At 42.3% G+C, this 16,874-nt stretch overlaps 1 protein-coding gene across 4 annotated transcripts; it reads right to left on the bottom strand.

The window, feature by feature from the left end:
* Positions 1–8,054: 8,054 nt before the first annotated feature.
* On the bottom strand, positions 8,055–12,596 carry srsf9 (serine and arginine rich splicing factor 9). Of its 4 annotated transcripts, none has more exons than XM_071522375.1 (5): positions 12,471–12,596; positions 10,256–10,431; positions 9,859–10,070; positions 9,194–9,366; positions 8,055–9,063 (listed from the first exon to the last, which is right to left on the bottom strand). In XM_071522375.1, the coding sequence occupies exons 2-5, from the start codon at positions 10,411–10,413 to the stop codon at positions 8,836–8,838; spliced, it is 771 nt and encodes a 256-aa protein (XP_071378476.1). In that variant the 5' UTR covers positions 10,414–10,431; positions 12,471–12,596; the 3' UTR covers positions 8,055–8,835. The 4 variants fall into 4 exon arrangements, with proteins under 4 accessions (XP_071378476.1, XP_071378458.1, XP_071378466.1 ...); XM_071522357.1 differs by having other exon boundaries at positions 10,256–10,662; positions 12,471–12,594; XM_071522365.1 differs by having other exon boundaries at positions 10,256–10,454; positions 12,471–12,584.
* Between the last annotated feature and the right edge of the window lie 4,278 nt (positions 12,597–16,874).

Here is a 16,874-nt window from a genome sequence, read left to right as displayed (position 1 = left end):
TTCTGCGGAACCGTGTGCTCAAACATGACCACATTTCTCAATTTTTCAGATAGCAGCACAATTTTTGGCCTAGGCGTGGACAAGCAAGGATTTCTGAAAATTGGAGCTTTCACCCTAGGTCAGTTCTCTGCTAGTCCTGTGCTGTTCCAACTGACACTTTTGACTCAGGCTGTGGTTTCTCGTCTTTGACAAGCACAATGCATTGCTGGTTGCAGACGATGTCCACTGCAGCCTGCAGCAACTGGTTGTGGTGCCAATAATAGGGTCTCTCTCCATGAGATATTGTGGTCTTTGCCTGCATCCCATAATGCAACTCCACAACCCCAGTTCACACTTCCTCATGGACCAGTTGGCTCAGTCCTTGCCTTGGGTCCTGTCATAGTGGGTTATGTGAAAGCTACCAAGTCTTGCTCATCACACTGTCACTTGCCCAAGCTGCATGCTATGATACAGCTGTGACTCAGCCTGCTTAACTGCATCATTTGCCCTCTATTTGCTCCCAGTCCTTGCTCCTATGTACACCAGTGAGACTTCAGGGTCAGTGGATTCCCTGTGCTGACGTTATTGCATGACATTATAAACTCCAGCAGCAGTTGATGCAGAAATTCAGCTTCTACTTATGCATTTAAACAAGACTAGGTAGACCTAGTGCAAGCCGGGCCTCCTCTTGGCTTTCACACCCTAGTATAATACGTGTTCTGTACTGCCCGCGACCTGCTCTATCATTTTCAGCCACATTGACCCGTGGAGACATTTTAAAGATTTATTTTTTTGGCATTTTATGCTTTATTTGAGAGATATAGTGAGAGAGAGACAGGAAGGTATGGGAGAGAGAGCGAGGGGAGGACATGCAGCAAAGGACCACGGGCCGGATTCGAAACCGGGTCGCTGCGGGAAGGACTGAGCCTTATGGTACGCGCCCTACTCGGTGAGCCACCAGGGTGCCCCCCCGTGGAGACATTTTGAGTTTAATACAATGTTGGACAGAGGGGCATTTATGCCCCTTTATGTCTTGACTGTTACCAAACTATGTTTTTGAGAAAAAGGGCCTCAAAGTTTGCAGTCTATTTTGAGACATCCATTCAAATATATTAGAGATATCATTCAAACGTAACATAACATACTAACATTGAATTTCCAGTCTTGAGTGCCCATACACACACAGACATGTACACACACACACACACACACACACATTCGCACATTCACTGGCACCGGAGTTAGAAAGTAGACTATAGCCTGAAATGAAGTCAGTCCACTGAGCCTCAGTCGCGGCGAGATGGAGTTTAATATTTGAGATATTTCTGCCAGGAATTAATTTCTATGTTGTTCAATAGTAATAATTTCAGTCTGTAATAGTCTGTCATTGATTTCAATTCAATTTCTCTCGATTCGGTTTCTCTCTCTCTCTCGCTCTCTCAGGTTGCGATGCCTGACAACTACGGAAGAAACATTATCTTTGATTGGACAATAAAGTGAACGATGACATACCTGTTGCTATGCAGATGTCCATTCAAGATTTGAAGTAGCGTGACTCGCCGGCTCTGGAAACTCCCGAAACTCGTGTGCAAACTTTTAAACTAGCCATTGTCGATGTAAAATGAAGACAGATTCAGCAACTGCATGGCTGATTTCTTGCCTCAAGCGTTTTCAGAAACACATTTTGGTGAACCAGTCCGCTACTTTCACTCTTCTAGGCCGGTTCCAGAGGCCCGGCAAAAACACAATGCTGCTCAAGCTTTGTGGTAGGCCCAGCTACCTGCTAGTGGCAGATCTTCCTCTCGAAGCACTCAACAGTGGGACAGTGGGACTTCATAGACCAGTAGTTTGTAAATCTAGACTTCAAACTTGTTTGGCAGCTCTGATCTGTCCACTTCCACCAGCCAAGACTCTAGCTCCTGACTACTAAACAGGATAGATATGGCATAATGTCCTTCAGGGTGCAGTTAAAGGTCTTTACCAGAGTCATGACATAGTTTCTCTGTGATGAATGGAATGAGAGTTCCTCCTAGAAGAAGCAACATTGATTTTGCTGGGTTGAAGCATATCTGTGTCCAGGTAATGTGCCTCTCAAGGTCCAGGAGGGTCCATCTCTAATGTACCACTGATGTAAATGTTAATGGTAGGTTAACCGCAAAGGCTCTGGTAGGACTGTCAGATGTCAGACTTGTAAAGTCTGAAGTCTGACCATAGTGCTGATCTAACACTGTGTATGGGCTGGTTAGTCTGAGAGACAGCATGATTAGGTTTCCCTTGTTTCCTGTGTACCCCTCATTAGATGATGTGATCATTGCTGTGTGCTGTGTGCAATGTCATTTTGGATTCCACCCTTCTGCACTGAAGTCAATTTAAGACTTCTTCAGGTAGTTCCAGAGGTACCCGTCAAGCATTGGGCAACAATACTGTAAAATATTCCTTCAGTACTGAGCACAGGAATGCTTCTTGAGAAGTCTGTGGGAATACTGCCACACTCCATTAACATCCATCAATGGGACTCCTTGCTGTTGAACTCAGTAGTGGGTGTTGATGGTTACTCTCAAGACAGTACAGTGCCCCGGGTCCTGCTCCCTTGCTGCATTGCTGTAGCTCTTATGGAGGGATGATTGATTTTGAGCTGTTGGTGAGCTGTGATGCACTTGGGCACATCAATGTAATCTAGAGTCACTGGGTGTTTTGGATCATTCAACCTCATGTCATACCCAGGTAAGACAGCTGGGTTTGATATGTCCCTCTGTGCAGCCTCTGTAGTGGTTTTGACTGCTTGCCTCTTGTTCATATTGTTGATGTCCAGGTGACTGTATGCCCTGCAGACTGGCCTGCAAACCCTCTGCATTTTATTTATCATTTAGTTAACCAGGGAGTCTCACTGAGATTAAAAATCCATTTTACAAGAGAGACCTGGCATCCCACCCTGATAGGAACACACTGTCTATACTTGTCCACATCCTTGGCTTCCTTCATCTAATTGTTTGAATGAGCAATGAACTCAAGCAACAGCTGAGGATGTGCTCCAGTATACCTCTCTTGAGGCACTTGGTGCTCCAGCAGAAGAGCATCAATGGGCTCTAGAGGATCTCTTGAACTTGATAGACAGGAGTCTTGGCCTGCAAGAGTTCAGATTAATTTATCAGATTAACTGTCCATTGTTGACTATTTGGACATCCAACTGGATCAATTGGTACAGTCTTTGCCTTCAGCCCTGTACTAACGAGATGTTGGAATACAGCCAAGTCCTGCCCACCTGGATGCCATTGGCTCCACCAAGACACTACAACACGGCTGCAACTCAGCCTGCTCAACTACATAACCTCCAGTTCCTCACAGAGCTTGCTTGTATGCCAGCCAGAGAAACGTGAAACTGAATTGAAACTGACCATGAAGTCTGAAATGCAGACTGTGTGTTGTAGACACAAATTGGATTATGCGACAATCACACAAATTGGAGACAGCATTTCACCTGTTCATCACTTGAAAAGGTTAGCTAATGGTTAACTTTAGGCAAGTAAAACAACTTTGGTTAAGGTTATTGTTAAGGTTACGCAACTAAACCAACCAAATTTTAGGTTAGGATTAGGTTTAGGCAACAAAAACAATTTGGTTAAGGTTAGGGAAAGGCTTTGGTCATCGTTAAATAAGAAAAACTTTCTACTCAAAGTAGAAATCTGCTTGCTATGAGTTGGGAATCGAACCTGCCGTGTCAGAGTTGAATGGAAATGTTTATGCCACCACCACCCTGACCTCCACACCCTCACTTTCCACTGCACTATTGCAATGTCAGACTACTACCTGTTTCTAATTATGCCTCTATCACATAACCCTTTGATGATTTGAAATTTTTTTGTGCACGGAGCACATATTTGCATTTTAAGACATCATGCTCATTCCACAAAATTTCAGGAGATCAGGATGCAACAGACCTCCTTAAGTATTCCTCTTACATGGGTACAGTACTATACTGTACTACAACTACAATGCTGCTCAGGCTTTGTTATAGTTTCAGCCACTTACAGAATCTGATCTTCTTCTCAAAGTCCTCAACAATAGACAGCAGGGTTCCACAGTTTTCATTCTTTAGATGGGACCATTCACAGTTGCAAAATAGCCAGCATACATCCATTAAGTTTGGTTCACTGTGGCTTAAATTCCAGTGTTTTGATATCAGTGCTAACATGTGTCTCCATATTACCTTCTGATACATGTCTGTGTATTGCTGTTTGTGATGTGTTTGCTGTCAAGAGATTTACTGTGTACACAGTGTTAAAAAGGAACAAATTCATTGTACAAATAAACTACGCTAGTACATATTTATGAAATGCAATATATAGTCTGTAAATGGGCCTTATCTGATTATAACAGACAAAAATAGACAGATGAAAATGAGCCAATGGAAATAAATATATTTTTTATTTTTTTCAATGTCTTCTGAAATTGTCAACTGGTATAATTAATTTACTGTGTATTAAACAATATTATTTTGCAGTCCATGTGCCTTGTGCATCTTTTCAGAGATTTCAAACTTTATACTTTCCTAAATGATTGGCCAAAATGGTGAAGAAAGAATTCAGAATTATTCGCTTAAGTTCTTTGTAATAATTTGTAGCTTGATACTAAAGCTTGATCTCGCCAGACCGCCCGCCAGGCTGCTAATAGGCAAATCATAGAAAGTCAGAGGAACAATCTGTGGAGGAAAATCTGGTTTGACAAGTCTTACATTGAGATGAATAGTGTAGGAGGGAGAGTGTTCTCAGGTGTTAACGTGATCATTTTAGACCGTTCAAGAAATAACCTGTCGGCATTATGTTCAATTATATCACAGAGCCTGAACAGAAAGAACACCAGCATCAGCCGCAACGTGGTGCACATGAATCCCATTTGTGTACTCGCACTGAATCAAGTCGCGTCAAAATTGTGCTCAGTCACAGGGGTCCACTCCGAGTTTTTTGATCTGAGTTAGTTCAATCTGAGTATGTTCACCTGAGTAAGCGCGTGCGTGACGACAATAAAAAGCCATCATCAATGGAGCTCCGATACTACGATTCACCATGGCAACAGGTAAATAAAAAGCAGAGCCTCCATTTTAATCCAGTGGATGTAGAGATATTATGCATGTGTATGAGGACGGTGCACATTTATCTTAAAAAAAAAAAAAAAAGAGCCTGAGTCAGAGTGGGAAAAGTGTTAATAAGTTAACACAATAAAGTTTTATTCAGTGTTGTCCATTAAGTCATTTTTTTTTACCAGACTTACATTTCCTTAATGGATGATAAAGTGGTGGAATCTGACTGTGTATTAGGCTATAGCCTACATTACAGTTTAAATATATTTGTTCAGCTTTAATCTGACGGGGACAAAACACAGGGGTCAGCAGCTGAAGATGAAAAATATAGTTAAAGATTTAAAAAATATATAGATCAAAGACATAGAGACATATTGTAAGCTCACAGTCTGATCCAGTAGTAATGTGTTTGGTGGTTTGCACTTGAAAAGGCGTCGAGGTTAAAATACAGTAGATTTTAAATTTTTAGACATCTATTTGTATCTTGGCTCAACAGCATTCAGTGACTTTATTTCAGCTACTTCAACAAATGTAGTAAATTTAAACATTGTCACTGAAATGCTGTTAAAACACGTTAAGACTATGCACTATGCATGTTTAAAAAACTCACTTTCAAACTACATTCTGCAGCTGCACCACGATCCTGCTCACTCAGAAATATTAACATATAATCTCCATTATTATAAGAATGATGTTCCATCAGTGCGACCAATCACCTCATGAGTGGCAGAGATAATTATTCATTGATCCTACGTGTCTAAAGCTTCATACCGATTTTGTACATTTAAACTGAGATTACACATTATGTGCAATAAACATTTCAGTGCAGGAACTTCTCTAACAAACTGACAGCTGTCTTTTGTGCACAGAGTCAGTGTTATTTAAAAAAAAAAAAGAAAAGAAAAAAAGAACTTCCCCTCGCAAAAAGGACATGCAGAGGTTTTATTCTGAGCTGAGGGTGAATTCACGCTGTGTAGGCTAATATTTGAATATGAAGGCAAAAACCGCTGTTCAAAGAAGTGACTGATGCGCATACAAACGGTAACTTTAGATAGTCCTTGAGTAACAAACTAATATCCAACTAGGATTTTGATTCCGACATACAGTAAACCTCCGCTAATTAATGCGCTTTGATAGGATTGAATGAATGAGGAAATTAAACAGCGTGTCTGGCTCTGTAAGAAGGAGACAGAGAGAAACTCTGGGTTTGTCGAAGAAAACCTGCAAGCGTGCAGGTTAGGTTCGCCGTGCTGACCCAGAAGTTACCTCTTTCTGGAACTGAAAACCCGGAGTTTCCTCATCTCAGGGTTAACAAACTCAGAGTTTTCACTAAACCCGCTTTCTGGAATACCACCCTGGTCACGGCTCCATGAAATTAATGGGTTGCAATTGGGCACTTGTTGTAGACGTACAGCAGAAACCCCAAATCCGCACTTATCGTTTTCCTTCTGGTTCCTAAACCATTAACTTATTTTCTGAAATAGGTGATAGGTTTAGGTAGTGGGGTGCATCGCACCCTGAGAAACTGTAATATTTACGGCAATAGTTAGACAGACGCGCATGCGTACCCGCCAACCCAGAACTCGAGCTAGACTGTCGCCATTTGCTATATCAGCGCATGGTTTTGCGCCGTGCCAGGGGCAGTCCCTCATTTTATTTACTGCCGGTGACCTATATCCTGAACAGCACGCTCGGTTTACCACACATGTATCCTTTTGCTCGCTCCGTCACATCTTCCAACGACCAGCGAGGCTGTTTAGTTAGTCCTGGTACCCAGTTCATCCATTTGGGGTGCACCTCTCCCCTCATCATTTCCTGAGCGCTTGAACCACTTCAGTTTCAAAACCACGACCATCTGGCACCCGAGATGCCAGTCAGTGTTTCAGGGCCAGAACTGAAACACTGACTGTAAAAAAAAACTAAGGGAAGACTTAATCCTCATCATCTAAACCTATGTGGGACTTTCACATAACAACTTGTTACTGCAGTTGTTTTAGAGAAGGCTATCAATAAAAATAGACATCCTCATTGAGTGTAACCTATGTTGTACTGAACAGATATGCCAGGAAGCAGGTGAACCGATACTAATAGATTTCTCTGTAAGTCCACCCTTGTGATTCTCTGAAAGGGCCATGAAACCTACGCAGGATCCATTTTGTCTAAGCCGTGACCCTTGCTGCTACTATCAAAGAATTGTATTTGACTCACAAAACAGCAAGGATGATGAGCATCAGTGGAGACAGGACTACATCTGTAACTTTGACTAAGTTGTCTCAAGGTGTATAGACACCATTGGATAACACTTGCAAATGCCTGTTTTCACTAGCACTGGAAATTAACCTCAGATCAACTTGTGTTTAACATTACAGAAAGGGGTCATGTCTTGCAACTGACTAAATAAGTGGAGGTGGCTAGGCTAGAGGCATTGCAACTGAGGTGAGAAAGCCAAACTAGGTAGGATGAGATTCATCCATTTGTTGAAGTAAGGTGGCAATGAGTATTGAGTTACAATTGTGTATTATATAAAGCATTAGGGGTGGGGGGGTATCCCCAGAAATGTCACAGCCTGGCACACTGATTTTTAATTCCAAATCCATACTATTAATAGTATTCTGTTCAATCAACACACGGCCATCTTGGTAGGAAAATAGCAGGTGATTGTAATAAATTAAAAGGTGCTTACAATCATATGACAGCCACAGCCAATGAGCTGTGTGTATTGTAAAGCGCCATATTGGTAGGAAATGCATGTGACATTGTGGGAATGCTGAATTAGTTAAGTGTCTGCTCAGACCATTCTCACCACTACTACTACAACCACCACCATTTGGAAATTAAACAGCCACCCTATGAATTTTCTTTTCTTCTCTTCTAGAGGAACAGGTTGCAGCAGTTGTGAAAGTCAGGCGTCAATGAAGTCTGACACATTTAACAAAGCTCCAACTACTGCAACCACAAGGAAACAAGATTTAAGACACAAGAATGAAAAACTAAAAGCAAAAGTTTACATTTTTATTTAAAGAAAAAACAAAAACAAAATAATATTAAGATGCATACAAATCATATTCCACCTACAGGCCAACTCGGTCAGAGGTCCACACATCATTTAAGAAAAAAAAAAAGAAATCTGAAAGGTGAGGCTCACAGTCAACGTGTCACTATTCTAAAAGGTCACTCATTTTACATGTTTTTTTTTTGTTTTTTTTAATAAGAGGAAGATATTGATTAGTTTCTCAGCTTAGATTGGCTCTGTTCCAAAAAAATGGCCTCACCACACTTTAGAACTTACAAGGCTACAGCAATGTGACACACAATGGAAGATTTTGTCAAGCACTAGGGTATTTTAAGAAGCAGTATTACAGTTAGCCTGATAGCTGTAGAATTGTGCAATTTGTTTTGGACAATGTCAAATTATACCTGTGTATTGGTTCTTGTGAAGTTCGACATTACAAAACCCAGGATTTCTTTATAAAAGAAACTTTATTTAATACAATGGTCTCACACACAGATATCTTGCTAAAATCAATTCTGCTTCCATCGAATCCCTGGGGACGTGGCTGAAAAAAAATAATAAAATAAAAACAATAAAAAAAACAACAAAAATTTAAGGCTGAGGGGAGGGGCAGGGAGTTCAGGGGATCCTGATCATGGAATGTAAATTGCAAGCAAGAATGGGTAAAAGGGTGCATCCTATGAGGAGGCGGGTTGAAAAAAAAATAAAAAGGGGGAGTTTGAATTACAAAACATTTGCCCCTACTCCTGTATGAATGGCGACCCTTCTACCGATAGTGGCGTGGTGGTGGGCTATGGTGCTGTGGAGGATGTCTCCTTGATGGTGGACTATGGCGGGACATAGCATGACGTGGGGGCGACTGGTAGCGCTGAGGGGGTGACCCTCTGTTCTGGTAGGGAGGAGAATAGCGCCCTCTGGATCTGGAGCGGGAACGTGATCGACCCCAGCTAGGAGTACCCCTTTCCTCATAGACACGGATGTATGCAGTCTCGCCCTGCAAAAATGGAGGGGGAAAAAAAAAAAAAAAGTAGATGAGCTCCTTTTCAGCTGCACACCGTCATTTCCTTTTATCCTGTGGTTTTGCAGAATTATTACAGCTCACCATGCGAGACATTGGTACTCACTTGATGGGAACGGAACTCAGTCCTGTCCAATCTACGCAAAGCATACTCCATGTCCTCTCTGCGAAGAAATTCGACCACTCCTTCCCCATCTCGCTGCACATCAGCAAAACAAACATCTCCTGCCTCACGCATATGGTCCTTTAGATCCTGCCAGCTGCCAGTTGGGGGTAATCCTAGAATGGAATACCAAACATGACGGTGGAAAAAAAAAATTCTTACTACCGTGCTTTCATTTACTTGGCACTTGAAAAATCTGAATCATTATTGAAGGGACACAGTTAGATCTGTAGCTTTAACCCTTGGGGGCAATCAATTTACACTTATTCTACAGATATAAAAGTCACTTTGGTTAAGTGTCAGCTAAATACCAAGTGAAATTGGTAGTCTTAGATAAGCAGTCCAATTCTGAGAGCAAGTGTAATTATGTGGGACCAGAGGGATATGTAGCACACAAGTAAACAAATGAACCAAAAACAAAAATACACCTACCAGTCACTATGGCCGGTGTTTGGGGTTATGCAGCCAACATGACCATTTGAGTTTACCGTTTTGCTTTTCATGACTTAAGCAGCTGACTTGACCTCATCCATTTAGTCCCCTTGACCTCCAGTCCGCCATGAGAGAGAGAGAAACATAACTGCCTACGACTCATAACGTCCACCTACCATTCACTATGACCCGGAATTCTGATCTTCGAGTTGGGGGTCCAAACCTTCCCCTAGGTCCTCCTCCACCTCCTCCTCCTCCTCCTCCTCCTCCTCCACCTCCTCCCATAGGACCACCAAATTTAGCACCAGAGGAGCGAGGGTACTCCACACGCAGCTTGGAGTCCCCATATCCATATCCATTCCTTCCATAGACCGCATCATCGGCATCCCTAAAAGAGAGCACAGAACTCCTTACTAAAGCACGCCTGTTTCACTAAGGGATATAGGCTACACCTGGCAAATCCTTCTCCATCCATTCCCTGCTTCCAGACGACGTTATTAAAGAAGCAAGATTTTTAAGTTTCCAACAAGAGGAATGTGATTCGACTCGCCAAAGACCATCCCAGAAACTCACCGTGGGTCTTCAAATCGGACGAAGGCAAAAGGGATAGTGCCTCTATTGTTCTTCAATTCGATGTCCCGGATTTTTCCATATTTGAAGAAGAGATCCTCTATGTCCCTCTCCTGGACATCCATTGGAAGATTCCCCACATAGATCCGTCCATCCGCCATGGTGGTTGAGGACTGGCTCTGCTAACACAGAATGGAGGCACCTGCAGGCTTTAAGCTCACTTCTTGTTCTCACAAATAGCTGTAGAAGCGGTCCTTATCCTAATCCTAGTTCCAATCCAAAACTTAGTCCATCCGCCTCCAATTCCTTAATTTAGACAAAAATAAAACTCTAAAACCAGGGATGCAGCCATAGTAGTAAATGATGAGTTCAAGACAAACAGCACAGGACCTCGGATCCAAGCCTGAAAGCTTTAAAACACAGGGTAATGAATGTCTTACACCCTTAACAATGGTTACAGTATTATGCTGGTTGATTTTAAGGGTACAGAGTGGTGATAATCTAGTGAAAATGGGCCCAGATCAATACACTGCATGTACACATAAACTACTTTTTTCCAGTATGTACACAGCATATTCCATACAAGCAGCATCACTGAAAAGATTAAAATGCAATAGTATTCCAGTAAGGTTATGTGTAAGCAAGCATAATGGGCAACTATACGTTTCCATAAAGGTCTGCTCAATTTTCAGTAGAAAACTTGTAGCATAATGCTAAACTGAAAAAAAGATCACCTCTTAAATGAAATTTATAATTGTGGAGTTGGTAGTCACTTGTAAGATATCATCATGATAGCTGCAATTAAGCTTACTTCAGCTTCATGTTGCATTGGACTAATCCATTTTGTCATGTAAAGTTTGTGGTCAGTCAGAGAAAAATGATTATCTGCAGATGTGATTATTTTCCATTATTTTAGTAATATGTAAAAAAACAAAAAAAACAAAACAGCAATAACAAGGCTGTCATTCAGCCTTGGATGGATATGCGAGCACAAGCTTTGATTAAACAATTCTTAATGACACATGATTACAAACTGAGTATCTTCTGTCCTTAAAACAATAATTAACAATATTCACCAATTGTATCCAGTATTTTAAGTACATTACCTCCACCTGACTTAAATATAAGCTTAAAACTACAGCGGGCCATGGAATAACTTGGTGGGCAACTTCTTAATGTGCCGAGTTGCCTCCATTAGTTTCGTTTCAAGAGAAAGTTTTTTATTACAATAACGTTACCAGTTGGTCTGTCCTTTGTATTAAAAACATGATTATACACAGGCGGCTGCTTTGCAATGCTTTCAACATACACGTTTGGGTTTGCAGGTACCATTTCCTGCAATACATAAGCTGTGATAATATGCTTGCTGTTAGTTCGTAAACTGAAACCTTATTTAGCCCAGGCGAAGCCAAAAACATGTTAATAAATCCATTCAAACGCTTGTGCCATAAACTAGCTAAATGGTCGTGGTTAACACGCAACCGCATTACAATAGACCAAGACAACTGGGGGGTTTCTTTAAGGATTTCGTTTCCAAAAAATAGTCTCAACCTGAAGACGTGTTCCGGGCCTTAGCTAGATACGCTAAAGCTAGCACAATTTTAATAACAACTCGTAAATCAAACCAAACTGTTTGCTAACGTTATCGAACAACTGGCGTTAGCTGGGGAGACAGGCTTTCATAATCGATTCGAACGATGCGAATGCCATTAGGTTTGTTGGTTAATTATTTAATTCGTCGAATACAGCCAATAGTAGCTTGGTAGCAAAGCCTTTTCCGTTTGCCGCGATAGCCGTAGGCCTAGTTAGCCATCCAGCTAGCTGCAGTGCTCAGACCAAACAAGCAAGCAGCTGTCTGGCTAGGTAACGTTTGCTAAACAAGGCGGGTTGCCAGCGTTACAATTAAGACAGCCACCTCCATCAATCTTTGACAAACGACCCCCAATGCCATGGAAAAATAAATATTTTAACCAGGCATGCCAGCCTGACATTTGTGGCTTAAAGTCAACGCCAAATTATGACACAATCTTCACTCCAGCAAATAGACAAAACCAACTCAATCCCTTTGTTGATAATCTATGGTTAGCTAACCTAGCTAACAAGCGTTAGTTACTCAACGGACCAATATTAATCACACTGACTCGAATATGTAGGTAGTGCAAATTGAAGGCATGCAGTACACAGCACCCGCAAATGAGTAACAACATTGTAGGATTACCTTTTTAGAAGCAAGGGTGCCTTCTTTTATAGATGCTAATGTTAGCAATTCGCACGCTGTGCCTTGAGAGCCCCCTCCGCGCTAGTTAGCAAGGGGCTCGGCGGCTTCTTCTACTTCTTCCTCCTCTTCCTTTTTGTGGCGTTTGGCAAACAACTGGGTGTCCCACTACCGCCCCAACAGGTCGGGAGCGTCTATCAGGGATATCTGACTCCCAACTAGTCTTCAATTTCATGATATTACTTTTCGTTATGATTTGTGTTTATCAGCGCGGACTCACTTAGGAACTGGGACACAAATGTATAAATACAGCACCCTTTAGGCTCACATAAGGCTTTTCTCTCTTATTTGTATTCCCCACAGACTTCAAAATACCTCCCCGGAATCACACATTGCATTAGGATCGAGTTTCTTTACAATACAGTAGGCTACTAGTTAGTCTTGTATGCCCGATATAGGCTAAATGCAGTTTAGAGTTTTCATCTATTGGCCACTCTTAACATTTTTTCTTTGTTTTGCCCATTTCAATGGGCTAAATTTGGGTTACCATGAATGTTCTAAAGGTCGGATGCAGAAGTTAATGAACAGAAGGAAACTGAGCCTGACTTGAAGGACTACCACCTGGAGCATCTGTTGTTAACAAATCACCAATACAATTATGACATTAGGCATTGGAGGGGGCTGTGTAACGATGTGATAACTGTAGTTATCAGTGCGAGAGGCTGGAGCAGCCCATGTTAGGTCTGGAGCCTCCTTTAGGGCGTTTTCACACCTATAGTTTGTTTGCTCTGGTCTGAATCAGTTGATGAGTTTGTAAACTTGGAGCGTTTTCCCCTTGGTTCGGTTTCTTTTCACACAGAGAAAAATCCAAGCGAACCAAAATGCATCAGTACAAACCACGTGAGAATGTTCACTCTGCTTATTGGTCAGATGTGTCTGGGGCGGGAGCAAGAAAGTAAATACAAGTAGAAGGTCCTGTGTTCTGGACTAGTGCACATTGCTATGCAAACATGTAGCAACAGCAGAGTTGGCATTTGCTCATAACTGTTGTAATTATCTGGGCAACAAACGAACCGCTCCAGAGTTCGTTTGGGACCGGACCAAGACCACCTCCTCTAAAGGGTCTCGGTGCGGTTGTTTTGGTCCGCACCCAAGTGCGATTACTGTGTTCACACCTGCCCAAACGAATCGCACCAAGGGGGAAAACGAACCAGAGTCCGATTTAACCGGACTAAAAGCACAGGTGTGAAAACGCCTCAGAAAGGCAGTTTGCCTCATTTCGTAATGTGTTTTGTCCAAGTGCTGTTGCCGTACCTCTGCAGTTGTGCTTCTCTGCAGCTAGTCGGTGTCCGAACTCTTTCCTTATCTTTCTCTGTTTTTATAAATGTCTTTTAATAACATGAAAATTGTAATGCATTATGATCAGTGACTATTTTGTCACACCATCTCATGTTTAGTTATGTCATTAGTTTATGGGCATTTTTCATATTGCATTGTCGTTGCACTCTTAATTATCTAGGTTGCCAGTGCAAATGTGGCCCCGTTACGTGCTGTTCTTTCTTGTCTGGTAGGGCGTGTCTAACAGGATTCAGCGTTTTCTGAATAGATATTGGAACATCAGCGCAACCATCGACGATTTAATGCAGTTTTCACATCTGATCGACAGTCTATGCTACAGGAAAACAGAGTTTGTTTCGCTGCTTTTAACATTCCAATCCCCAGATGCTCGCCAACCAAAACATTAGCACAATGACAGGTTTTTCTGCTTGTGCACAGCCAGTACAGGAGCCAAAGCTGACCAATATGACATACACTCTCAGAGAGATACAGTCCCAGTGACCTTTTTTCTGACAGTGTAGATCTAACGAATACCTAAACGATATTCATGTGTAAATAGAAATGCGAAGGACAAGTGGCACCAGATTTTTCAATGCTTTCCCGTTCTCATGTTTTGCATCTACCTCAAGTTCGGACTCTGTCGATTTCAGGTTTTTGTCAGACTCCACACTGGACACAGCTTTTTTGGAGGTCAGACTGTGCCCTTGTCTGTCTAGCAGGTGATGTCTGAGAACTACACCTTGGTGAGGAAAACAGACGTGTGTGCGATGTCAAGCAACAGCGGAGTGAGCACCCCAGGCTCGCGAGATTAGGAGACAGAGAACATGAGGTGATGCGCACCTCTGGGAGCAGCATTATGGATCCATTTCGATATATTTTTATACATTTTATACAGATGAGCCCTATGGGAAACATTGTAACTTATTGTACTCTCAAGAGTGACAGGCCCAAATAAGGGATTCCGGATACCGCCCCCTTTCACTCAAACGTGAAAATGAATAGGGGTGTAAACACTATGTCCAATGCTAATATGGGATAAATCGCTAGCTATACTTAGATTTCATGGCTTTGTGACGCAAGGATAACGCAACATAAAATCAATTGTTAGAAGAAAAAAAAAAAAAAAGAAAAAAAAAAAATATATATATATATATATATATATATATATATAAACATCGAACAAAAAGTTCAGAAATTTGTGTTTGGTAGACTATTTCTCTATTGTAACAATGCTTCTTGGCAATACATTTTATACCGTTGGAAAGCCTGTTTGTTTCCCTTTTAAATGGTGCCTCATTTGTAAAGAACATGCATTTGTGGGATGAGCAGCACAGCTGAGTATGTGGGTTGCGCTCATGTAAAATTTGCCAAATCTTCTCTGCCAATGCCAAACAGCTTATTCTGCTGTTGCTATTGACTCTTGTTTGGTGTTGTTTGGTGGATTGGATGATTGAAGTCTATCAGTAACAAGGAAGAAACAAGACATATTGGCAATTTTACAATTTATTCATTTAACAAACAGTCAGGAGCCTCAGTAGCGTGTGGAAGAACCATACATAGCCACAACAGCCCGGCACCTCCTCCTCATGCTGGTCACCAGCCTGGTCACACACTGCTGTGGGATGGCATTCCCCCCTCAACCAGGATTTGTCGCAAGTCAGCCAACGTGGTTGTGTCGGTCACTCTAGCACGAACAGGACGCCCAAGCTGATCCCATAAGTGTTCAATTGGGTTGAGGTCAGGACTGTTGGCAGGCCATTCCATTCTCTCTACTCCCAAATTCTGGAGGTAGTCTCTGATAAACCCCGCTCTGTGGGGGCGAGCGTTGTCATCTTGGAGGATGGAGTTCGGTCCCAGACTGTGGAGATATGGGATCGCCACTGGTTGCAGAATCTCATCTCGATATCTCTCTGCATTGAGATTGCCTCCAATGATGACAAGCCTCGTTTTTCCAGTGATGGAGATGCCGCCCCACACCATCACACTGCCTCCACCAAAAGGTGTTACTCTATCGGTGCAGCAATCAGCATAGCGTTCTCCCCGTCTTCTCCACACTTTGACCCTACGATCCAACTTCCGTAGGCAGAATCTGGACTCATCGCTGAACATAACGTTCCTCCACATGTTCAGGTTCCAGTGCAGGTGTTGCCGACACCAGCGCAAACGGGCCTGACGGTGAAGGGCAGTCATGGCAGGCCTCCTGGCAGCCCCATGAGCCCGGAGATTGGCTGCGTGCGGTCTGTTCCGGATTGTCTGGGCCGAGAGCCGTGTGCCATATCGTCCTGCAAACCTTGACTGCAAATCTGTAGAAGACAGCCTACAGTTCCTAAGTGCTGAAAGGGTGAGGAACCGGTCTTCTTGGGGTGTCGTCTTCTTGGGACGCCCACTTCGCGGTCTGTCTCTGACATCCCCCGTTTCATGGAACTTGGCCTTCAGTTTGGAGATGGTACTATGGCTCACTCCAAATAATGCCGCAACTTGCTTTTGTGGAACACCAGCTTGAAGTCGCCCTATCGCACAGGCCATATCGAGATCAGACAAACGTGGCATGCCGATTCTTGGAGCAGACACCAATTGACCACTGTAGCAGGGCCCATGCTCACAGGTGCTGCCAATCAGGTACCTGATTGTCAGCACCTGGGGGTACCGGAAGCTCAAAACAAGAGTCAATAGCAACAGCAGAATAAGCTGTTTGGCATTGGCAGAGAAGATTTGGCAAATTTTTCATGAGCGCAACCCACATACTCAGCTGTGCTGCTCATCCCACAAATGCATGTTCCTTACAAATGGGGCACCATTTAAAAGGGAAATAAACAGGCTTTCCAACGGTATAAAATGTATTGCCAAGAAGCATTGTTACAACAGAGAAATAATCTACCAAACACAAATTTACGAACTTTTTGTTCAATGTTTATATGTATAAAAGGTGTGAAAATATGTAATAACTTTGTCATATGTAATTTCTACTTAGATTATATAACCCATTTTAAATTGAAATGATGGGGCGAACACAACAAAAATAGTTTTTAAATGAGGATTTTTTTCTCTCTCAGCGTTTAAAAAAACAAC

This window comes from Centroberyx affinis, unplaced genomic scaffold (genome assembly GCF_046629955.1).
Source record: "Centroberyx affinis isolate AG114_WGS23_722 - 3 ecotype Tasmania unplaced genomic scaffold, CSIRO-AGI_Caff_v1 ptg000087l_1, whole genome shotgun sequence".
Lineage (NCBI taxonomy): Eukaryota > Metazoa > Chordata > Actinopteri > Beryciformes > Berycidae > Centroberyx > Centroberyx affinis.
This window is presented reverse-complemented; position numbering and strand designations above follow the sequence as displayed.